Raw genomic sequence first — 25,093 nt, 5'->3', positions numbered from 1 at the left:
GCAAAGTTTATTTAAAGAATGCAAAAGTGAGAGTCCTTTTATATTTGTACAAGAGTTTAAAAATGTCAGGTTGTCTTAAAAGTGCATACATTTCTTTACTGTTCAAAATAAAGCAATTAAGAAAACACCTATGAGGGATTTTTATAAAGATAGTATGAAGGATAATGACCAATCCCCCTGCCCCCAAACAAAAAACACCACCACCCCTGCCTCATATTCAGGTATGTATGTTATCTTATCTTAATTAACTCACACCATAATCTTGGGGCAGAGCTAGTAATACTCTTAGTCAAAAACAAACAAACAAAAAACAAACAAAAATACCTAGTCATTTTGTTGTGAGAAAAAAAATTTAACAGAAAAAGGAATCAAAACCAACTGAGCAGTTTCACTTCTACAGATAAGATCTTTATTTTTTTAAGTGCTTTACTAGTTGTTTTCATTATTTTTCCCCCTGAAAACAGTAAGAACTTGGAGGATTGGATTTATATATTTCTCCAGTAGTTTTCTCCTCATTAAAGTCATCATAAAGCCTTTACCTTACATTTGTATAAGGTTTGTTATAAAGTATTAGGTCTATTATCAGATTGTGTATTTTTAGTTGACTCCAGTCATGTGATAGCAAAATACAAGTCTCTACTTTGCAATCACCCAGTTCCCAGCACATGCTTAGGGAAGAAATAGCCTTGAGAGCATTTTAAAGAGTCTGTAGATATGTGAGGAAACTATCAGATTACAATACACTTACCTAATATTTGTGTAGGGTTTGCTTGGTCAAAAGTGACAGCCTCTTTTTTAGGAAAATAAATATTCACTGTCCTAGATGCAGCTGATTGGTAGGCGCTGCTCCCTATTTACAGAACAGAAGATGAAAATCATACGGAGTGGTCAAAACTGAGATTTCTCTAACTGACCCTTGTTTTCAAAATTCTTGAGATATATAACTATTCAGTGCATGCAATAAAATTACAAGCAACTTCAGAAAAGAAGGAAAGGAAAATAAATCTGTAAGATTGTTTATATTTGTTGATATAATAAATTTTAGCTTTTGGAATGGGAGCATAAGTGTAAAACAAAGCCTTTCCATTTCATATTTTCTGTATCTCTCATATTTTTAGATTCAATCTAAATTAAAAGTTTTGAAAAGATCAAAGAATACAAAACAATTGTGAAACTTTCCATTCCCTTCTTTGTAGGCATAATGATCTCTCTTGTCTCATTCCAAATGATGTAATAGGCATTGTCATTTCCTACATCTTTTTTGTAAGTTACCCCCAACCAAGCTGTAAGTTCCTGAAAGTCCTGATCTATTATATTATATGTATTTACTTCTTAAGTCCCTGAGGTAGTTACTGACACTTAATATCTCATCAACAAAAACTGCCACAAGATGAAAATTCAGCAATATGAAGTGAGCAAACCTACTTCAAACCATAATCTAAATCTAATTTATGTCTTACTTTCATTTCAAATCTTAATTTATACAACATTTTTGTTCTGATGTAAAATTAAGGTATTTTGCAAAAAAATGAGTAAAACATTTTAATCTTCTGAGTATATTAGAAATAGAAAGGGGAAGGTAGATAAATGAGAAAAGTATACAAAATTAATTCTAATTGCTTACAAAGCATAACATATTTATTGACCTGGTCAAAGACACTGCCTGCCCTCCTGGTCAATAGTCTACTTATGGTAAGAAGATTGCAAACTGAGTATCATCCAAACAATTAAGTATACTGAAAAGTTCTCTGAAGGAAAAGTATAGGATGCATTGAGGCTTATGACAGAGTAGAGGATCTAGCAAGCGGCACATATGAGTGTCCAAGAAAATTCCACTGAGTTCATTTAACAAATACTATATTGCAAAATTAAATAAAAAAGAAAAAGGAGGAAAAAAACCTAAACAATAACTTGTGGTCTAAATAACAAATCAAAAGGTGCAAATATTCATATTCCAAAAGAGAACACCATGTACCGAACTCCTGAGGTAGAAAACAGCATACCATGCTCAAGACACTGACGCAGGCCAGTTCAACAGGAATAAGGCAGAGAGGAATGTGATACAAGAGAAAATGGTCAGTGGGAAGCTGTGAAAGGGTTTAATCAAAAGAGGGGCATAAACAGAGTTAGACTGTAAAAAAGATTGCTGGCTGCAGTATGGACCACTGAGAGACCAACTGGAGGCTGTTATTTCATTAGTCTAGGTGAGAAATGATAGTAGCTTAGATAAGGTATACAAAGGTCCAGTACACACACCAAAGTGTTACTTTAATTTCTGAGAAACGGGAGGAAGCACTGTTAAAGATTCTTCTGTAATACCACAGGTACAGCCAACATTACTAAGCATTTATTCTGTATAAAATAATTTACATATATTTTGTAATTTTAAACTCTTAACTCTAAGAAGTAGATATTTCAACTTTACAAATGGGTAAAAGAGGCCCAGAAACAGAATGACATGCTCAAGGCCAAACACATAAAAAGTAGCAGAACAGAGGTTTGAATCTCAGCATTCTCACTCCAGAGTCCTTGATCTTCTTTTGGGGGGCAGGCAGAGTCCTTGATCTTAATTACTATGTTATACTTCACTACTGTCAGCCAATGTTACTTTCACAATAAAAAAAAAAAAAATAGCTTACAAAATTAGGTACCAAGTTAGTTCTTAAGTAAAATGGTAGGTTTATGAATATTTATTTCATTATGCTCAATAACCTATATGTCACACATATTCTCTTGTATAAAATAATAAGTAGGGAAATATATATGCCAAGAAATCTGTCAAGCTTGCAAGAGGTGAACCACAAACTTAGTTTTGTATTTTACTGGCAGCCAATACACAGGAAAATGCATGCCTGCACATAGTCAACAATAATCAACAAGTAAGATGTGTATCTGAGTCAGGCTAGATACTAAGAATAAAAAAATTAGTTGCTCAGGAGAAAGCCAAAGAGTCCAGGTAGGTCTAAATCATAAAAGTAAATTCTCTTCTGAGTCCTCTTAAAGAGAACAATGTATGAGGTAGTGAACAAATTCTAGACACATTAAGTAAGAGTGAAGGGGAAGAGATTGGAATAAACTCAGATTTTGTAAGGATAGTGAGGAAACCAGCCTTCTTAACACACTAGAATAGCAGTTTTCAATCGTGGCTGCATGTGAAAAAATTAAAACACTGCCAATGCTAAGGCCCCAACCCAGAGCAACATTAGAGCAAGTAAGCATCACTGGAGATGAGGCTGAAGGACTTTTAAGCTCCCCAGATAATTCTAACGTGCGGCAATGACACAATTCTAAGAACGCTCTAAAAGCCAGGTCAAGAAGTTTGGTCTTGATCTACTGTATAAAAAGTTTTCCAGCAAGAAAAAGATGCCAATTTCCTTAATCTTTCATTATATAGAAGTTTAATGAATTAAAAAAAAAAAAAGAAAGAAAAGGAAATGAAAAGTGCGTACCTGTAAATGGATCAACTCCTGCCATGGTAGTTCCCATACCTGCAGACCCTGGCACATACCGACCACCACCTGAAATGCAATAATATTCCTAGTAAGCACAAGGAAACAGTAACTTATAAAGTTCAAACTGCTTTGAATGACATCTTAGTCAAAGGGCTGTAAATTTAATACAGAAAAATGCCTACGACAATGCCTGGCATGTAGTTAGATCCCAGTAAAATGTTAGCCAGAAAAGTAATTCTTAGGCAATAAAATATCAACATTACATGCCTAATACACTATAATTATAGAAGTTTAATGAATTACACAAGTTTTAATAGATTGGAGAGAGAAAAAGTCAAAGGCTTCCATAATGAAGTGTGAACACTATTCTAGTGAAATATTACCTGGCACATAAGACTAACAGACAAGAACCTAGGTAAGAGTTAGAGGTGCTATGATAAAGCCCAGACTCATATTTGAGAATATCTGTAGCTGCTTTATGGAAAATGGAAAGAAAGAAACAGGAAAAACAAGTGCAGAGAATTAGCAGGATTTAGAGATGTTCAGAGTCCTGGATCAGCCTTTGTGGGAAGAAAAGAGATGAACTATTGTTCTAGCTCCTCTGAGTTTACTATCCAAGAGTTGGTGTAACCAGTGTAACACATATAGAAAAAGCAAATGAAACTAAAAAAACAAAACTGTAGATGTAAACAGTATTCATTAAAATAATAGAGAACACAGAATAAGTGCATTTGCTGAGTTTTTAACTATATGCTGCCTAGCATGCTAAGCCTCTTATATGCATGGATTCATTTAAATATTAATTAGATACCATCATTATTCTCAATATTTTACAAGATGAAAGCTGAATCATTTGCCCAAGGCATTATAAGGCAGAATGTAGTCCTATACTGTTCTAAATGTGGTTCTCTGACCACCTGAACAGTAGTCACTGGCTCAATACAGATTCCTAGGGGTACCCGTAAGAGCCCAGTGGTTCTCCAAATTAGCTTCACTTTGGAAACCAATAGGGAGCTTTTAAAACTACCTAAACATCAGATCCGCAGCCAAAACCATTTAATCAGAATCCCTGGGTAAGGGATCAGGCTATGAGCATTTTTAACACCCCCACTACTCCAGTGTATCAGAATCTCTGTGGGTGGGACCTTGCAGTAAGTAATGAAAACACGTATCCTAGATGATTCTAATTGGCATTAAAAGTTTGAGAACCACATAAACAATGAAAAGAATAAAGAATTAAGATTGACCTTAAGTTGTAAGCAAGATGGGGAAACTTTCTGGGCCCACTGCTGTTGGTAAAATTGGAGGAACACAACCAACAGTAATAATAGCTAACACATTGAGGGCTTAAATGTGGTCTAGGCATTTTGCTAAACACTTCACACGTACTATACTATTTAATCTTTATGATATGTCGATGTGGCAGATGTTGTTATCTATCCTTTATAATAGTCTGGTTCAGTTAACCTAGTAATTCCAAAGTGCTCTTGGCATTTTAGTATGCTATCTTGCATATCTCCGAAATCAGTATATCTTCTGAGTTAACGACACTGTGCAACAGTGACACATGCTCCAGTTACGATGGCCCCAGGAGTTCTCTTCCTTTTGTTGGCACTGTTTGAAGCTTGGAATATTCTTTCTGTCCAAAAAAAAAAAAAAGCTGCTAATGAGATTCAGGAACTCTGCTGTTCTAAGTTTCAGGGCATCACTGTGCCTGAATATGCTGATAGAGAAAGTTATCATCTTATCTGCTCTTCAGATCTTTACTACCTTTTCAATGTCACCAAAGACTTCCTTAATGGCCATCATGCTATCACAACAGTTAGCTTGATAGTTGGTTTCTGTAGTATACTGTTATCAATGCACAGGGTACAGCTATTTGCATTTGGGCCACCAAGGCATTCTCAGGAGAGGAGAAGGGAAGCTCACTGAGAGCAATTCACAACTTCATGATACTGAACCAAGGTTGTGTATTGGTCCAATCTATGGTTTAGACAGGACTGTAAGGTGTCACTTTTAGAGCTCACAGTACTAAGTCTGCAAGGCCAACAGATACTATAAATACTATAAATCTCTTTCCAAATTTGGAATATTGTCCAGGATCTCTGGCTGAAGATCCAACAAAATACATCAAATGCTATTCTGCAAACAGAGATTTCTTCAGCTGCATTAAAGTCCAATTTTTTTCTCCAGTAGTGTTGATGCTGGGGCATGCATACCTTGGTAAATAAAGTCACTCTGAAGAGACACATCAATACTTCCAGGACTTCATGAAGGCCATTAATAACTTAGATTAGGAAGACTAATCCTGGGTAGCTGAGTGGACTGTCTCCTTCCATGCTAAAGGCAAATTATGCCTGGGCAAACTTCTTGACTGCACTGCTTCATCCAATACCAGGGACTCACATGGCTCCTTCTCTGCTCGTGATCAGTAGCATCTCGCCAGTGACAGCACTCATGCTGTGTCTTGGTTGGTGGAGTCCCCTATTATCTAATTTCACAGATAAAAAAAATAGGCTCAGACAGGTTAAGTAACTTGCCAATTTCTCATAGCAAGTAAGCAGTAGAGCCAGATTTGGAACCAAGGTCTGTCTGACTCTAAAATCTATGCTCTTAATGACTCTGCTCTCCTTGCAGGAAGGCTGACTGGAGAAAATGATGAGTTTTAATAATATGTTATATAAAGGTCATGAGGAAAGCTATGAAAGCACTTGAGAAAAAAGAAAAAATTAGAAGTAAAGAAGATCCATCAAAACTGGAAATACAGATAAGGGAATTATCAGTTATTGGATCATATCTTCAAAATGTAAAGCCATATAATGCACAGCGTTATACATTTAGTGAAGAAAGACACTGATCAAAACTGCTTCCCACCTGTAAAAGGATCTGCTGCAGGCAGTGTATTAGAAGATCCCGAGGAAGAGCCTGGAACATACCGACCACCACCTGTGCAAGCAAACAAAGGAAAATCTGAAGTAGCAAAAATTTGGAATTTCATAAATAGCACAATGCTTACAACAGAAGAATTTACATGTGGAGAAAAAGAGAAGAGCAAGGCTGTCACGTGATTGAGAGGAGGTATAGTCAGAAACTTTCAGTTGGAATGACTAGTGAGAAACTAAAATTTCAGTGATTCTTCAAGTTTTGTTTTTGTTAACTCAAATACTTTATTATATCTTAGCTCCTGCACTTAAATATTAAAATAACTAGGAATTCAAAGGTAAAAACAGAAATTGCAGTTGCTCTCTGACCTAAGTAATATACACAGGCACTCAGTTCCCGTTCCTATACAAATTCACTAGGATTCCTGCTGTTGCTGTTGCTGTTGCTATCAAAACCATAGGCATCAAATGTTAATCTTTTACAGAACCCCTGGGTTCATAAATTCATGTGCCAAACAGTGCATTCAGTGTTGAGATCCAGCAGGGAACAAGATTGCTTGTATCCACTGAAGCTTACAACCTACTGGAAAAGAAAATTACAAAGGGGATGAGTGCTACAAGGGAAACAGATTTCCATTTATACGTCTACAAACATGTGGTATGTGTGAGAATGTTTTGTTACCTCTAGGAAAATAATCAGAGGCATCTACGAAAAGATATATCTAAGGATGCTGAAAAAGTTAAGACTTTCAGAAGAGTAAAAAAAGCCAAATCATTGTTAATTTCCAGACAGAGCCAGCTGCTTTAATCTGTCCTCCATCCCACAAAATAGCTTACACAATACTGCAATCATGTGTTCACTCATTTGTACTGTAGTCTGATATTCCAACCAATAGAAATATCCAGGTTATAAACACCTTTTTTTTTAAAATTCTGTTGAGAGGGTTCCATCATTTATAGTTCAGTAGTGAGCCAGTCTGATAATTCTGTTTAAGTCAACATGCAGGTAGGATTAACTATTACATAAACAGGCAATGGAATTTTGAACTAGAAGGAGAGGAGATAATTTAGGAGCATGAAGCATCTGTGAGGTAAGAAGGGGAAAAAACAAAAAACAAAAAAAACCTGAGACAGGAAGAGGATATGAGATCCTTGTAAAACAAGGAAGAGCGCTAGCACATTAAAAATAGAGTCAGAAATGAGAAGAGACACATTAACAATAAAGTGCCAATACCAAAATTTTATTTAGAGATGTCCCTATTTCTAAGAAAAGAGGGAGCATTTTATCACCTCCTGTTCCATGGCCTCAGTTCCCACGACCCAGAACTCAGGTTAATACTTCTAGAATTATAATCCATTTCCAAGAGTCCAGGACTCAGACTAATACCACTGGGAATATATGTGGACTGGCATGAAAATCTAATCCCATTTATAACATTTTAGACACTGTATACTATGTTATAAACAACTGGGTTAAAATGAACATGGGGAGTACAAATCACAAGTAAACTAAAACTATCCACAGTTCAGTCCTGGATTTGATGCACAACTAACCAACTTAGCCTCATGGAAAAACAAAACTTCTATTTACTAAATTTCACCAAAATATATATTTTTAAAAGGAGCAACATGAAAGAACTTACAAGTTTCTTATCATTTTAAATGACCAAATTTCTCAATTTTACTTAGTTTACAGTGGCTGTATTTTTGAAAGAGAAAAATTTATAATTGTTTCTATAAATACAAATTACTATATAACTTGAGGCTTAAAAAGATAAATCTGAAGCAAAAAACTGCTGTTAATCTTGGTTTTTATTTAAACAGCTAATCATAACATATGCTTAAACATGTCAAAAAAAAAAATTAACCAACGCTGATGGAAGTACATAAAATTTAATACAAACACTAACTTACCTGTAAACGGATCTGAAAAACTGGTGTTTCCAAGTCCCAACATTTGACCTTTTGTGTTATCAATAATAAATTTAGCCACCTGATCCAAAAACATAGGATTCAAATCATTCTTCTGCAAGAAGTTATATGCAGCTAACCAGGGATCATCACTGACGTTATATGGCAATTTATATGATGGTCCACCTTCATTGACATCAATTGAGAAAACATAATCAAATTCCTTTAATAGGAGTATAAAAAGGAAATAAATGATTACTATCTGTTCATATGTGTTAATGACACATACAGCACAAATTTAGTTTAATAATCAGAGTACTAAACTTTCTCCAAAGCTTAGTGTTAAAATCTTCCCTTTGGCACATAATAATGAATAGCAACCATCTGCACGTGCTGCAAGAACAGCAGTTCACTGGGGGTGAAGGTGGGGGATAGACTATGGCTAGATACTAATTCTAAGGTCAAAGGACGGTTTCCAATTGGTTGATCTCAAGGGCAAAAGTATTAGCTGTCACATGCCCCCCTCATGAAAACATGCTGGCATTATAAGCATGGCCCCACAGGGTACCTCATGCCCTGTCAAATTAAATACAGCAAAGCATGAAGCATTAGATGAAGGGTGGCACAGAGGCTTCTAATCCAAAATGGCTGGGAACAGCTTATGTATGTAACTACCAAAGACAAATAATGGCTCATCTATCACAAACACAGCTCTCCCTACATGCAAAGACATTTTTAAAAAAATCTGTTTCAAGACTGAGAGAGAATCTCCCCAGAGAAATGTAATTTTAAATGTCAAAACACCAAAGAAAATTTTATTAGTGTGGGGAAAGGGAAATAAAAAAACCTTTTTAATTTGCCTAATGCTTTAAGATGATAGTAATTAGAAAGTAGAAGTCAACATACTTTCCCTTCATATAAAACTTTCCCAGATGTTTGTTGATTAGCACCAGATGAGCCAACAACATCACCAATTTTTATCCACCTCCCTTCACCAACACTCCACTGATAGGCTTCGACTTTCTCCCCGTCTCTGATTAGACGAGTCTGTCCTTCTCTAGTACCTTAAAATAAAAATTGTAAGAATCAAAGGGAGAATGGCAGAATAAGATCTGAAATATTTAGACAAATTTTAACATTAAAATCTATACGTAAGAGAATATGTATTTTGGTTTAATAAAATTTTACTAAAATGTAAATCTTTAAAATGTAAATCTCCTGGAAAATGACCAAAAAGAAAATAACGGTTAAAAGGAAACTTTATTAAATAAAGGATGGTTAAAAAATTGTAATTCTACTATAAAGTAGCTGGCTGCTCAACACCAAATTTTATTTATGAATATCTTCTGACAGTACTCTGATTTCCGTAATGACTCTCCATTCTTCTGGCTGCTTAGGCCAAAAAGTATAGAAGAGTAATTCTTCTCTCAACTCTAACCCTTCAACAAATTCTGTCAGCTCTACCTTTAAAACACAGCTAGAACCCTACCTCTTTTCACTCTCTCCACTGCTACCTGTTGGTGCAAACCACCATTATTTCTCAGCTGGACTGAATCAGTGGCCCTGGAGCCCCCGAGAATCTAAAGTCAACTCAGCAACTACCAAAATTCTTTGGAAGGTTTAAGGAAATTCTAACATTCCCCTGCCGGAGACCTTTCAATGACTTCCCATCTCACTCTCAGGTACAGTGTAGATCCTAGAGTGGGGTACTGGGCCAAACAGAATCTGCCCCCACCATCCTCTCCAATCGCATCTCCCACTGTCCCTCCCCTCATTCCATCACTTCACTTGGACCACAGAGTCTTTATGCTGACTGTTTACTCTGCCTGTGACACTCTCCACACAGATGTTGGCCAGACTTGCTCCCTTGACTCTTTAAGGACTTTACTTGAAAGTCATGTTCTCAGCAAGGCCCTCAGTGGCAGAGACAACTAGCTATCCTTTGGAGATTCATGCTCCTATTCCAATGGGTGGAGCTCTGTAGCTGTCTAGTCAAAGACTACATTATTCAGCCCCCTTACATTTTACAGTCCCTAGATTATACACTAAGTAATGGTCAGTGGAATCTGGGTGGGTGTGATATATGCCACTTCTAGTTCTAGTCTGTCATCCTCTACCCTCTCCTCTTATGCTGTCTTGGTGACTGACTGCCTATACCCAACGGATCCTGGTAGCACATGTTGAAGATGGTGGTTTCCATCAGCCTGGGTCCCTGAATGACCATGAGGAGGACCAACATGCTCCAGCATACGCTGCCACCAATTGTAATTTAAATGTGCAACAAACAAAACTTCTTTTCTGTTAGCCACAGGGATTTTAAGGCTTATCTGTTACAGCAACTCATGCTATCTGAAGTATTACACATTTCCTGACCACTGAATTTGAAATTTTAAAACAGCCCTAACCTATGCTTTAATTTTCCCATAGTACTTATCATTATCTGACATACTTGCATATTTACTTACTTACTTTTTAATTATCTGTCTCCTCCTATAGAACATGAATTTGTGAGAATAGAGATTTCTGTCCCTTTTGTTATATGCTGTATTCCTCAGAGCTCAGAACAATCCCTGGCATGCAGTAGACACTTACTGCAATAATTCAGTATTTAGTAAATGTATATATATATAGTGATGAAAGGCTACATTTTTGCAAAGTAAGAATATTAAAAACATGATATAATGCAGGAACACTCATACTTTTCATTTCAAGATCTGTTTATAGTCATAAAAGTTATTCAGAAGCCCAAAGAGCTTCTTTTATGTGTTTTATCAGTTCAGTTAGTGAATTTGAAATTAAAAATGAGAAGAGTAAAAAATGCATTTACTTTATGGAAAATAATAATAGACCCATTACTTATTGAATAAATAATATTTTAATGAAAATATCTGTGTAATTTTAGAAATTTCGTAAGAAGACTGGCATTGTTTTACATTTTTGTAAATCTCTTTACTGCCTCTCTCAACAGAAGACAGCTGATTATCATACCTGCCCTGCATTTAATCTGTTGTTTGGTTGAAGTATATAAAGAAAATTCAGTGTCACACAAATAATATAGTTTAAACAGAGAGGATTAGCTTAATAGCCTTTTCAGAAAAATGTTGATATTTTACAAGTAGTAGATCCTTAAGGGTTATGAATTTAGAATCTGAAACCATATCAATGAATTTTTCACACTCTGTTACGCTAAAAGCCATTGCCCTACCTTATACTTTGAGCAGATCTTTTACCCTCTTAAGATTCTGTGACACCATGAACTGGTCATTTGGAAAATAACTGATTCACTGAGCTATGCATATCTTCCAAATGTTTATACATTTCATTATTCAATATCAAAAAACTGCATTTGTTAATATTGCCACTGATGTCACTGGAATAGTTGTTTAAGTACTGGGACGCTATCAAGCTCCTGGTAGCAGATACAAGTTCTCCAAAATCTCAGTTTGTACTTCGAAGTTTGAATTTTATTGGCAGCAAATACCATCAGTTGTTTTCCTTAGAGTGACAAGCTCACTTTGTTCATTTTCAAAAAAAAAGTCTGCCAAATATCTAAGGCTGAATAACCATAGTTGTTCCTTGAAATAAAAATGGCATCCCATGGAAAAAGGGACTCAAAGGACTGCACAAGTACTTATCTTTGAGACACCATAGTACTTCAGTACACTTTAAGTGTACTTTACGTTTTCTCACCCAGGAAATTAAAAAGACAGGTACTAAGGAGCCAAAATGTAAGAAAAATAATTTTTAATGCTTCATCAAGGACATTCTTAAGGATAGATGGTATTTTTTTTAAACTACAACTGCATGCCAGTGAAGAATACAATGACTACCAGAACAGCGTGGTGCCACTGCCTTGATTTGTGTACTAAGGAGCCAGCAGTTTTACCCGTCCTTGCTTTTTTTAATGATAAATGCAAACGTTAACACAGTGTAAAACTCAAATAACATCTTAGTATTGTAAAATTAGTTTTGACCATATGGACATCCTGAAAGGATCTCAGAATTCCCAGGGGTCTATGGACCGAGTTCTGAGAACCACTGATATGATGGATCATGGATATATTCACACAAGGTTTCATTTGAGACAACTACTGTCCTCTAATTTTCAACCCAAATGATGCCCAACCCATTCAGCAGACATTGCTTTATTTAAACTCATTTTTATTTTTAGTATGTATGACCTCTCTCAGAGAATCCAATCAACCAAAAAGTATTAAATAAGTAACTTCTAAATACCTACTATACTTGAGCTAAGTATTTAGAGATTTATTTAACAAACAAAAAAAGAAGATTTCTGTTTATGGGGAGCTTGGCTCAAACTCTTTAAAACTGTGAGACAGAGGCAAGAGGAACAAGGTTTCTCATTATGAATACGTGTAATAGGAAAAGTCCTCAAAAATCAGTACCTGGCAATGAGAATTACACTGAATGACTTAGCAAAACAATCTTTTTTTCTCTTGACTAATTATTACAAAAGGCAAACGTGGTAGCATTTTTTTACTACTAGATACACTGCAATATTTACCAGGTTCATTCAGATGTTCCCTCCCAGGAAGCTGCTCAGCATTAATGTCCCCTAAATCACCAGTTTTGGAATCAATGGTTGCCTGAGAGAGTTCTCTTTCAAAAGATTTGATTTCCTCAGCACTTGCTGTTCGATCCTCTGATTCTGTAAACACTCTAATAATACCATCGCTGTAATGAAACACAAACTGATATTAAGTCATTGCCACAGTATATTATTAATATTATCACACTTGAATGATCCCAAGCAAAAATAATCTGTATTTGTGAATATGAAAATATAGCTATATATTTACTGCTGAGTATATAACTATGCTGATTTCAGCACATACTACCCTCTGTTACTTTCTAAAGCAATGAAAAAGGTAGGAAAAAGACTAAGGAAAAAGTTATTGGCAAAGAACAGAGAAATATACATTTAACACAATTTTTAATTCCAAATTCAATATTTACCATGATAAAACCCTACAGATACTTTTAAAGTCAGTATTACACAGGTATTATGGTATAAAGAAGGGCAGTGAACTGTTTAACTTATGAAGGGCTCAAATACCCAACGTAAGGCTTGGGAAATAGCAGATACTCAATATACCTTCATCAGAAAAACATGGAGCCTGTCTCAACTATGTCATTAACTAGCAATGTAACCCCATTCAAGGAAAAAAACAGCTTCAACCTTAGATTAGATGGCAGTCCCAACCTCTGGTCTCAGAAAAATGACTTCATCTCCTTAATTTATGTTTTCCAAATTTTGGGGTAGGGGAGTCAGGTTAGCTACTTTCAACTCTACTAATCCTACTCAACTCAGAAAATTTTGTATCTTACTTAACCTTCCACTAGCAGCAATTTCAGCCCTTTAATTCATTTAGTTTTCTTCGACTTTAAATAAGCTTAGGGAGGAAATAACTAAACTGACAAATCAATCCCGGCCCAGCCAAGAAGTAAAACACAAAGTCCACATTATTCGACCCTGTGTCCCTTCTTGCTGCTGCCGTCTTTTCCCTCTTGCCTCTGTGCCAGAGCAGTCTATAATACTTTCCTTCACCCATTTCTTCTAACAACTCTTTGCCTGTTTCCTCTCATCTACCTTTTTCTATCACTTTCTATGAAAGCATGATGTCAAAAAAGTCACTAATAACATCTTCCAAAGCACATCCAAAAGCTTTCCTAACTTTTCATTCCTCGGCCCCTCACGTACTTACTGACAGTGATCACAATCTCCCTCTAAGATCTCCTTTTCCATCTCTGAATTTCAACACCTGGATTGCTTTTTCTGTTTGGCCTACTGGCTTCTCTTCCTCTATCCACAGTATATCACAAGTTCAGTCTTTAGTTTTCTATTCCTCCCCCTCTCTGTTTTCGCCCTCAGAGAAAGATGTTCTATTGCTTGACTCCGGCAGTTCTGTGCAAATCTTCAGTCTCAGTTGTTACACTAGGCTCCAGTCCAACTGCCCACAATCCACTGGCATGAGTGTGGCTTATCACCAGTCGCACCCCAGGAGGAAGTCATCACCTTCTGCACCAAACCAAATCTCGCACTTCTCCATTTTTGGTAACGTGGACTTCCAATTAATGTGGACTTGAAGCTTTATCCTTTTCCTTCATCCCCTTTCTGATCGTGTTTCCTCTGCAGAATCTCATTTTTCAGTCTCTCATCCCATGAGGCCAGTATTTCACAACTTTACACCCTACTACTGCAACTGTTCACTAATTTGCTTTCCCACCCATTGTCACCACCAAATGTATATCTAACCTATACATTTTATAATTGATAAGTTCTGCTTTAATCACATAACTTCCTGCTCAAGAGCTACAACCCTTTAACTCTAAGCACTGAATCTCAAAAATGCCTGGCTTTCCAGGTTCTCCATCCTTGAGCCCCACCATCTCACCACTATTATCCACTATTCCCCACACTGGTCCTCTACCCTTTTCCTTCATCTCCCACACACATCACTCTCGTTCCTGTACCTTTACTTGTGCTTATACTTCTACGTTCGACAGAAATCCTCATTGCTCTTTTTATTCATTATCTTTCAAAATTCAATTCAAATCTCTTCCTCTCCAGAAAGTTTTCCCATCTCTTGAATTCAGTGTTTCGACTGCACAACTTGCAGTACATTACTATTGTAATATATTGTGTATCATCTGTGTAAAAGCTGCTGTACCTACTACTACTCTGTTAAGTAAGAGAAATGTGCCTGTGGTCTCCCGAATTCACCTGAAATTCCTTGTGGCTTATCTCTGTTCACTCTAACACCTACCAAAGCCTAGAGACACATTATAGACTGACTAGAATATAAATACCTCGCACCAACCACAATGTCACCATTGTCTAGCACACAGCAGCACCATATTGACTGAGCTGGAAGTGGGATTGTTTGAGCACATTCCCCGTGTTTCCAGATTCTCAGAGATCTGTCTTCTGCTGTTGTCACAAAATCTAAAATTAATGAATATAGGAAAAGTTAGTTGGAATAAAAAAATTAATTATATTTAAACATACCACCTTTATAAATAGGCATACCAATTTTGTAAACCTAAGTATTTATAAATTACAGTTTTAAATTTTATATATTTGTCACTTATGCCATATACAACTTCAAAAATCATGTCTTTATATACTTCACATTTTATGAATTATACTTTATACCAATAAATTATACAAAGTCTGTCCTCAGATACCCAAGAACTCTTTACAACACAACCATCAAATCTGAATCAACATTAAGATGATCAAACAGTATTCTCCTTTAGGAAAATGATACTTATGAAATAAAGTCACTAAGTTACTCAAATTATAGTTAGTAAATTGATTTAAATCATCAGCCCTCTACCTTCCACCTCAAGAATGAAATGAAACAATGCTCAATACAAAATTTTAAATATTTAGTGTAAGATAATCTTACCTTTACAATTTGGAAAGACAGATATGCTATAAATATAATTTGTGTGACCATAAAATACTTCAAGACACTCGCCAGTGATTTGCCACCTTCTAATACTAGCATCATTTGCACAGGAGAGAAATTCTGTTTCACTCAAAATTGCCAAGCCTCTTACACAGTCCTCATGCCCTGTATTAAAAACAAAAACAAAAACATATATATATATATGTCAATAAAAATGGATAATTTGGTTGATGGTGCTGTGTTTTACTGACATTATAAAACATACCAGTGAATATTAAAAACTGATTTCCAAATTAGGATTAATATTTACAAAGCACTGAGAAAAGTAGAAAAATTAAGATTATAAAAAGATTTCAATTATTTAAGAGTTTAAAATTTTCACCACAGAAAAGTATACTTTTTTAAAATATGGAATAGGTTGAGAGAGATTAATTCACTTAAAACCACACAACTAGTGGCTGAGCTAAACAGGAATTCAAGTTTCCTGCCTCTTAATCCTACCTCTTCTGATTCAAATAGTAACCTCTCCTACCCCTTTGATTCAACCAAAACATAAAGTCAAACGCTGCTGCTTTATCAAGAGAAGTATCTCACAATTCATATAAATGCAGGCATTAAAATGATAGAATAAAAACTAATGATTTTTGTTTCTTTAAAAAAAGGCAAGAATTTACAGAATACACTTATTGCATTATGTTCTTAATTGTTTAACTGGAGATGTGTATGTGTATATATATATATATTCCACTTATCAAATATGTACATATATGTTTCCATTCATCAAAGGGTACTAAATGTTTTCAAAAACTTGATAGAATTAAATTTCCTTCGATATTAGTTGAGAAGCTGTAGAAGATGTCACTACAATTTTTTTTTTAAAGGACCAAACATTATCAAAAGCTTGTGATCTAGTAAAGCAGATCAGCAGTCAAAACCTTTCCCATGCTCAGTATTTACCGATTTGGATTAGCTATCACGGAGTGATAAAAACTTGACACATACGTTATATGTATGGAAGCAGAGAGAGATATTTAGTTATAACTCATAAATTTTCCATCTACAGATAGTTTTATCTTTACAAAAAGACTTGCAATATTATCCAGGGTGTTGATCAACTTTTAAGGAGTAAATAAAAGCAAGGAAAAACAAGAAAACAAACAAATCACACCAAAAATGTAAGTGCCCCACAAATAAAACATCAATACTAATACTAGCTAGCAGATACCTCAGTGTAGGACACATTTAATAATTTTAGTATGTTTAATAATATATTAAGTAATATTTAATAGGTGAGGTTTTAAAAGACTACCCACCTGAAACCACAACATACACAAAGCCTAAAATTTGTTATTATTAAACAATGTACTTCAATTTTAATAAAAGCACTAATGACGGTTTCCTCCACATCTGAAGACAACACTACTGATCCACCCTCAATAAGACTTACACTTGAAGTTTCAGGCTGAACTTGCTTAAATGACAACCAAAACGTAATTGAGCACTGAAAGTTATATACATAAAAAACACAGCAGCACATACACACATTATAGTCTATCAAGTAGCTATTTATTGGTCTACCTCTAGTTGTTTTATGAGAGGTCTCCTTATAGCTTTTTAAAAAGTATTCAATATTAACTGTCAGAAAGTTCACATTCACTCAAATTAAAGAGCTCAAATATACTGATGTTTTCCACTTTAAACCTTCTAAACTTCGGAGAAAAAAATCATCTGAGCAAACATGAAGGAATAAGATTAAAAAAGTTGTCTACTCTGATATTACCAGAAAAAGTCCTCTCACATCTTCCAGCCTTCCACAGTTTAATAGTCTTGTCTGCTGATCCAGTTAACATTAAGCCTTGTTCAGGTAAGATCTTTACTGCCCACACTGCAGCTGTATGACCCTGTGAGTAAAATGTATGAAGTTAAGTTGCCACAGAATCATCACATTTAATGATTTTCTAGAATATTCACACAGAACTACTCTACCTGTAAGGTCATCATGCATTTGTCATTCAGCCAGACTTTAGCAGTAGTGTCCCATGAGCCACTAAGTAATGTCCCAAATTTTCCAGATGAAAGACTACACACTAAAGGGAAAAAAAGGCATTAAATTAATGCATTTTCATAGAGAAATATGCTGAACCGTGTTAGTTATTAAAACATTGCAATTTTAAAAACACTTTATGAAGTGACGGTATTAGCTAATTAAGGCTAAACTCAGTGGAAATAGAGAAGAGTGCAGAGGTCAAGAGCAAGCACAACTCTGGTGCCAGACTGCCTGGGTTCAAGTCCCAGCTACACCACTTATAAGCTGTCCGACCACAGGGATATTATTTAACATCACATTCCTTGTCTGCAAAATGAGGGCACAGGATTAAGTGGGTTGCACAATTTCTTCCAGTTCTAAGAAACTACATTGGAAGGTTATGCAAATAATTTTGAAATGCTGGTTATATACATATTTAGGTCACCTTAGTTAAAATGACAAGAAAACTGGAACTAAGCTAATGTTTAACAGTAATGGAATAGTTAATTAAATATCGTATTATTTTGATGTAAAACTATACACGCTAAAAATTATAAATATGAAAAATTATCTAAAAACATGGAAACAAAAAAGACAGAGTTCTGATTAAAAATGGAAGATTGTTCACAGTAATGCTATAAATGGCATTAATCTACAAGGACAAAGAAAACAGAAAACAACTGACTTCGCAAAATGGAGAAGGTTACAAGTCAAATACCCACAGAAAGAGATTAGACGCAGAGTAACTGGCCCCACAAAACTATGAGACTTAGTATCCAGCCACTCAGTTCCATGGAGGATGAGGCTAATCAAAAGATCTGAAAAATGAGAACAGTGATTCAAAGTCTATGCACAACACAATGAAACACTAGACCTCTTTTCTGCCTACAATGTCAGGAAAATACATCCTCGTCTACTGCAGGAAGGAGACTGGAGGCTTATTCTCTGGAGGAACTCAAGCAGAATTTCCAGATTCAGGCCACCAGGCATAATAAAGGGCTGGAATAAGCAGCCTTAAGAAATACAAGGGGAATAAGTGAATAGTCTCCATCCTGAAATGTGGTACCTATAGCTCCCGGCTCCCACAATACCAGCAGCCAGGCATCTATCCCACCCTACCTCGGTAAGAGGCAGGAGAATTCCTTTCCAGGGGACTGAATAATGGTAAAGAACTCCAGATGTAGACATTTGAGAGGGTTTCCCATTTAAAAGTCAGACTATCATATCTAATGAAGCCCGCCAATCACCAAGCTCTATTTACACAAGCTAAAAAATTTTCAATCAATTTCTGTGTATCTTGTTCTTAAATATGAGCAGCTAATCTAATACCAAGAATCATTTAATAAAAATCTCAACGATGAAAGAGAAAAAACAAAAAACAAAAATGAAGGATTCATAAGAAATCCAATTTCAGGAAGCAGGAAAAAAAATCTTCAATATAAAATTATTTGTAAACAGATATTATATAAAAAAGGACTAATGAGAAAACAAGAAAATTAAGGTTAAAAACAGAAGACCCAAACCAAAATAATAAAATTATAGTAATAGGGGGAAAAAAGACTCCTGAGAATTAGACCCAAAAGGCAAAGACATGAAAAACAGGAAGGTTAAGAAAGTTAGAAATTTTTCAAAATGTTTGACATCTAACTAGTAGGGATTCTGGAAAGAGATAACTGGGGAGGTGGGGTGGGAGATGGGGCAGAGAACACAGAAATAGTACAAAAAAGATTCTAAAAAGTGAAGAACATGATATCCAGACCGAATGAACCCACAAAAGTATCTAATGAAAGGTACTTTGAGAAACAGAGACAGAGACGCATTGTGAAATTTTATCACTTCCCATTAGAAATACAGAAGATCCCAAAAGTTTGGGAGGGGACCAGAAGAGTGTCCCATAGGAAACATGGGAAATCAAAACAGCATCAAACTTCTAAGTTAACACCATATGCTGAAAGACAACAGAGCAATGCCTTCAAAACTCTGAGGTTAAACTGTTTTAACACAGGATTCTAAATCTAGCCAAATTAATAATCAAAGATAACACTAAAATAAGGCCATTTTCTAACATGCAAATAAAAACTATATTTAACCGCCATGTCACAGCTTTCTTAGGAAGCTGCAATAGCTGCATAATACTAAAACGAAAGAGTAAGTTAAGAACGACAAAAATATGGGATCTAGGAAATAGGAAAATCCAGGGATGGCATTCGTCCAGAAGTACCAATACAACAGCAGGCTAGAAGGTTGCATGAGGGAAGTTTCCAGAAAACACATGGAACATATACATATTTTAATGTGTGTGGTAGCCATTAGTGATATTCATCAAATATTTTCTACTCTTCACCTTCTAAGCAAATGGTAAAACTGAATTTCCCCAGTTCCTTTGGCTTTAGGCATGCCACATGACTTATTGTGGCACTGAAAAATGAGCAGAAATAATGTTACTTCCAGGTGGAAGCTTTAAGGACAGGTGCACAATTAAGCCATGTTCCCTCCCCACTGCTCCAATGTCTGTGAAAGCACACACTGTCATTAAGCTTCTGTCATTGGGATCCCTAAGTGATCATCACAAGCAGAGCGCCCTGTTGCACAGGATCTGTAAGAAGCAAACCAAACTTTCTGTGTTAAGCCACTGTGATTCTGGAGTTGTCTGTTACCACAATATCACCTAGCCTACTTGACTGATTCAGAAATCAGTAGCAAAAGTGAGGCACTGCTGAAGCAAAAAAAAAAAAAAAAGCTGAAAATATATATGGCATTGGCTTAGCATGTAGGTAATGAGGAGGCTGTCTGTCATCACAGAAGACTGGGATCCTTATTACATAGTAAGGAGTATTTGGTAAAGCTGTTACCAGCAGTAACTCAGGACCTGATAAACTTGTAGTCTAATGAAAGAGGTTGGAAAATGGGACTTCATTGAGAGGTATCACTTACTATTGGCTTCATCTGGCTAGGTATAAAAGAATGAAGTAAGATCAAGAAGAACTGGCTGGTACCCAAGTAGGAATGAAAAGTCCAGAAACTTAGGGACTTGTAGGGATGGAATAGCCCCTTCAGCACCAAAGGACAACCAAAACCCAGCCATGCAACAGGAACAAATGGCCATCCATTGTGCACAATGCCAAAACTTCCAGATGGATTTAAACTATTTTCAAAGCAAAGAAAATTAAGATTGTTGCCATGAAAATCAGTATTTTCAATTGGGAAAATAGCTCAGGGAAAAGAACCTAGGAATTCAGCTTTCCAACTGAAGTCTGACAGACTCGAGGTTTTAGTAGTTAAATTTGGAGAGGCAAGTAGGTAAAGGAGGAGGACAGGAAGAAATACAGCAAATCTGCACTGCAGTTGACTGCTGACAGAGATCTGACTGGAAATCAAATAGGTTAAGAAACATAACAAGTTTTTAAGAGAGTTATACTGCCAAAAACTAAAAAAGTCTTTGCTGTTCAAGACTTAAAATGAACTTGTACACTCAACTCCCATATTCCCATAGGCAGAAAGCAAGTTGAGAAAGGTGTTTAGTCCCCAAGGAGGGCATACACTTCAATGTGACCAAGAAGAATAACGGAAAAGCAAGAGATTCCCAGAGGGCTAAAGGAGAGCCATGAAGAACAGATTGGGGAACCCCTTTTGGAAACCAGAGGAAACTGATCACAAAAATCAACCAGTCTCAGAGCAGGGGGAGTCCCTGAAACAGCCACCCATCTGGATTTCAGATGACTATAGGTTAGAAACTGCTGTCTTTCATTGCTCCCTTTTCTGAACAAGACTGCTTACTCTGTCTTATTACCCTTAATGTTTCATAATTGTATACTGAGTGAATGATTGACAGATAACTCATGTTTTTAGCCCACAGATCTCCGAATTTTAGCAGAACTGTATCTGGACCTGATGTAGAAACACCTGAGCATCACTTCCCTGATGTTTAGAGTACTATGTATCACCCAGAGATTCTTAATTTTGAACTCAATGCTGTAACTGGAGGGGACTTTTGGCCTGTCTGACATTGAGAGAGGACTGGGTATATGATAAGCCTAATTTATAAAGGGCTTTAAAAGTGGCCAATAATGCCCACATTCTATGGGCAAGAGCTTTTAATATAGTTCTCAGGAAAAAAATGCAAAGGCCCCTTCCATATATGAAAAGATGCCCCCCTCCATAATGAGATGCAAACTGCCCCATACTAAAATATCACTTTCACTTATCATTTTGGCAACAATCTAAAAATCTGAAAACATACTTTGATAAGGGAAATAGGGACTCATATACTGCTGCTGGAAATGCAAAAAAAGTAACAACACCTAATGAGGGGATTTGGCAATAACTAACAAAATTACATATGCATTTACCCTTCGATCCAGAAATGGATATCATACCTAAGTTACACTCACAAAAGAACAAAATGACATATGCATAAAGCCATTTATTAAAGCACTATCTGTGCTACAAAAAGACTGGATGTCCATCAATAGGGGACTGGCTGAATAAGCTAGAATAACTATAGTACAGCTACACAAAGAATTACAAAGCCACTGTAAAAATGAGTGAAGTTTTCTTTACATGGCAACAAAGTACTCTCCCGGACAAGATTATCAAGCAAAAATAGCAAGGGCAGAAAATGGCATGTAGTACATTACCTTCTATGTAAGAAAGGGGCAATATAAATATACATACATATTTGCTAATATTTTTTTTGAGAAAGAACAGTTAATAAAAAATTAGTTATTTAAAAGGAAAGGATGGTACAAGAAAGCAATACTGACAGAATCTGTACCATGTTGAATAGTTTTTCTTTTGAAATTTTATGTTTTATATAATTACAAAGCAAAATTAAGTTAAAAAAAAATCCTGGTGCGCACCATTATAGCTCAAATTGAGGTTTCTAAATACCATTTCCTACTAAAAGAAAGACATAATGCTTCTTGGCAAAATAGCTGACTTCAAGTCTAGAACAAGAAATGCATGATGTGAACCTAGAAACTTCTGCAGTACCAAAAGCAAGGAAGACTACGGAAGGTCTTATGAAGGCCACAGGAGCCAATTTAAAGAGGTTTCCAATGACCAAATATGGGACAATTTGAGATTCAAAAAAAAGAGATGTTAGGGAATCAATACATTCTGAAACCCAGTAAAAGAGGAGGGCAAGGGGGCAAAGCAAGCATTTCTCCTGTGTCCTCTGTATTAGGGTCTCACATGGTGGAAAGTTCTTCACAGAAAAAAATGCTGCCTATTAAATGCAGAAATAATGGTAGAGTTAGAGTATAATCATTTTGCAAATTTTAATGAAATACTCGATCTATGCAATGATCATCAATAGATGCTAAAGATTGTCAATATAAAAGGCCGATGGGTATTTTACAATAATAGATGAACCTTAACATCACAAAAAGAAATAGTATGTGCTTCCTGTTGTGCCACAGCAGAACGTACACAATGCCTACAGTGTTCTCACCAAAAACTTGAATCTGAATCTGATCAAGCTTCTAGATCTAACTGATGGGTTCCAGGAAGAGGGGACTGAGGGACATGATAGAGGAAATGAGTTCAGATTACAGGAAATTCTACAGGTAAAATAGGCTGGCTTCAAATAGAGAGGGAGTAAAAAAGGAAAGAAACCAACAGACTGAAAGACACGTGGACCTTGTTTGGGTCACAATTCAAACAAACTGTAAAAAAACATTTCTGAGACAATAGGCTAAATTTGAACATTCACAGGGTATCTGGTAGTAAGACATTAGGTTTTACTTTGTTTTGTTTGAAGTGTGATAATGATATTATTTTAAAAAAGAGAGAACCCTCATCATTTTGAGGGGTCAGCAAACTATGGCCTATGGGCCACTTGTTTTTGTACAGTGTACAAACTGAGAATGGTTTTTATATTTTTAAGTGGTTGAGAGAAAAAACATGTGAAAACTATATGACATTCTAATTTCAGTGTCCACAAATAAAGGTGTAGTGAAACAGACATGCTCGCTCATTTATTTATCATCAAGGCTGTTTTTGCACACAACAGCAGAGCTGAGCAGCTGTGAAAGTGACCATATGGCCTGCAAAGCCTAAAATATTTACTATCAGGCCCTTTACAGAAAAAGCTTGCCAAACCCTATTTTAGAACTACAAACTGAGGTATTTATAAATGAAATACTGTACTGGAAATTTCCTTTAAAATAATGTTGTGAAAGAGGGGAAAAGATGAAACAAGACAGTCTATGTGTGGATAATCCTTGAAGATATATAAATACACCAGTGAAAGAGATCACTACATTATTCTCTCCTATATGTTTTATTTATTTTTTTATTATTACCTTTTAATTGGAGGCACTAGGGATTGAACCCAGGACCTTCTACATACCAAGCATGCACTCTACCACTGAGCTATACCCATTCTTCTATATATTTTATATATAACTTATTATAAAATACTGTATCTCTACTTTCATATATATATATGAAGACTTCCTTCATAAAGTTTTAAAAAACTGTATCACTCTGCATTTAATATTTCCCACATGTACATATAAAACATTTTACAAACTCCTTAGAGGAATTAAATTTAGAGTGTTTGTGAGCCATACTATTTGTTTACAGATGTCCCAAACAATTCCAGATACATTTAAAAAAGTAGTACACATACTGTATTGATTAAAGATATCATCTTATAACAAAGAGCCCTTAAGCAAAACACAAATCAAGAAATATCAGAGAATCAGAAATATACACAAGTCACAGAAAACACTATCCAAAAGTATTAAATGATACCAAAGCCTTAAACACATTCCTTCTGGGTCTTCAATTTGCTGCACACAGACATAACAGCCAAAAGATAAAGAAACACTTCTCAGTTTTCCTGAGTAAATGAATTTCTTGCAAAAAAACCCCTGAAAAACCAAAATTACAAAGAGCATAAAAGAATAGTCTACTTTTTATTTTTTTATAACTGAGCACTTAACTTTTTACATAAATAAGCATGTCAGTCTTTACCGATGACAGTAAGTCTGTAACAGAGAATTTACAAAACAATGATGCACCAAAAGGTTTTCACTAACAAGCCATAGCTACAGGTGAAACAAACATAATAAAAACTAGGGAAAATGAGTATGAGAAGTTTATCTTCAAAAGGATAAAACTTATTCAAAAAGAAAAATACCAAAGCGTTATACTCACCAGTATTTTTGTGACCTTTTAGTACATAAAGTGGCGCTGGACTCTCCAGAGAGAAAATGCAAATATTGTGGTCATTCCCTCCAGTGGCAATTAGTCCATGAGGGTATATGTCACTTGAAGGTATAATGCACACACAAGAGACAAAATTGGAGTGTCCACTCATACAGTGCATTTCTGTAAAGCCCCTGTTAGGACTGGAAAGACACGGTAATTAATTAGATA

General features: G+C 35.7%; 1 protein-coding gene across 1 annotated transcript in view; it reads right to left on the bottom strand.

The window, feature by feature from the left end:
- Nucleotides 1–25,093, bottom strand: part of PLAA (phospholipase A2 activating protein) — a 33,314-nt gene that overhangs the window by 2,739 nt on the left and 5,482 nt on the right. Inside the window, exons 2-12 of the mRNA XM_010985503.3 lie at nt 24,872–25,065; nt 17,668–17,768; nt 17,462–17,582; nt 15,679–15,846; nt 15,077–15,212; nt 12,771–12,940; nt 9,152–9,309; nt 8,249–8,468; nt 6,327–6,398; nt 3,450–3,518; nt 749–850 (exon numbers count right to left, since the gene is read on the bottom strand). Coding sequence (XP_010983805.3) covers nt 749–850; nt 3,450–3,518; nt 6,327–6,398; nt 8,249–8,468; nt 9,152–9,309; nt 12,771–12,940; nt 15,077–15,212; nt 15,679–15,846; nt 17,462–17,582; nt 17,668–17,768; nt 24,872–25,065 — 1,511 coding nt within the window. The remainder of the gene's footprint in view (nt 1–748; nt 851–3,449; nt 3,519–6,326; nt 6,399–8,248; nt 8,469–9,151; nt 9,310–12,770; nt 12,941–15,076; nt 15,213–15,678; nt 15,847–17,461; nt 17,583–17,667; nt 17,769–24,871; nt 25,066–25,093) is intronic.

This window comes from Camelus dromedarius, chromosome 10 (genome assembly GCF_036321535.1).
Source record: "Camelus dromedarius isolate mCamDro1 chromosome 10, mCamDro1.pat, whole genome shotgun sequence".
Classification (NCBI taxonomy): Eukaryota; Metazoa; Chordata; class Mammalia; order Artiodactyla; family Camelidae; genus Camelus; species Camelus dromedarius.
The sequence above is the reverse complement of the archived record's forward strand: the minus strand, read 5'-3'. Positions and strand labels throughout refer to the sequence as shown.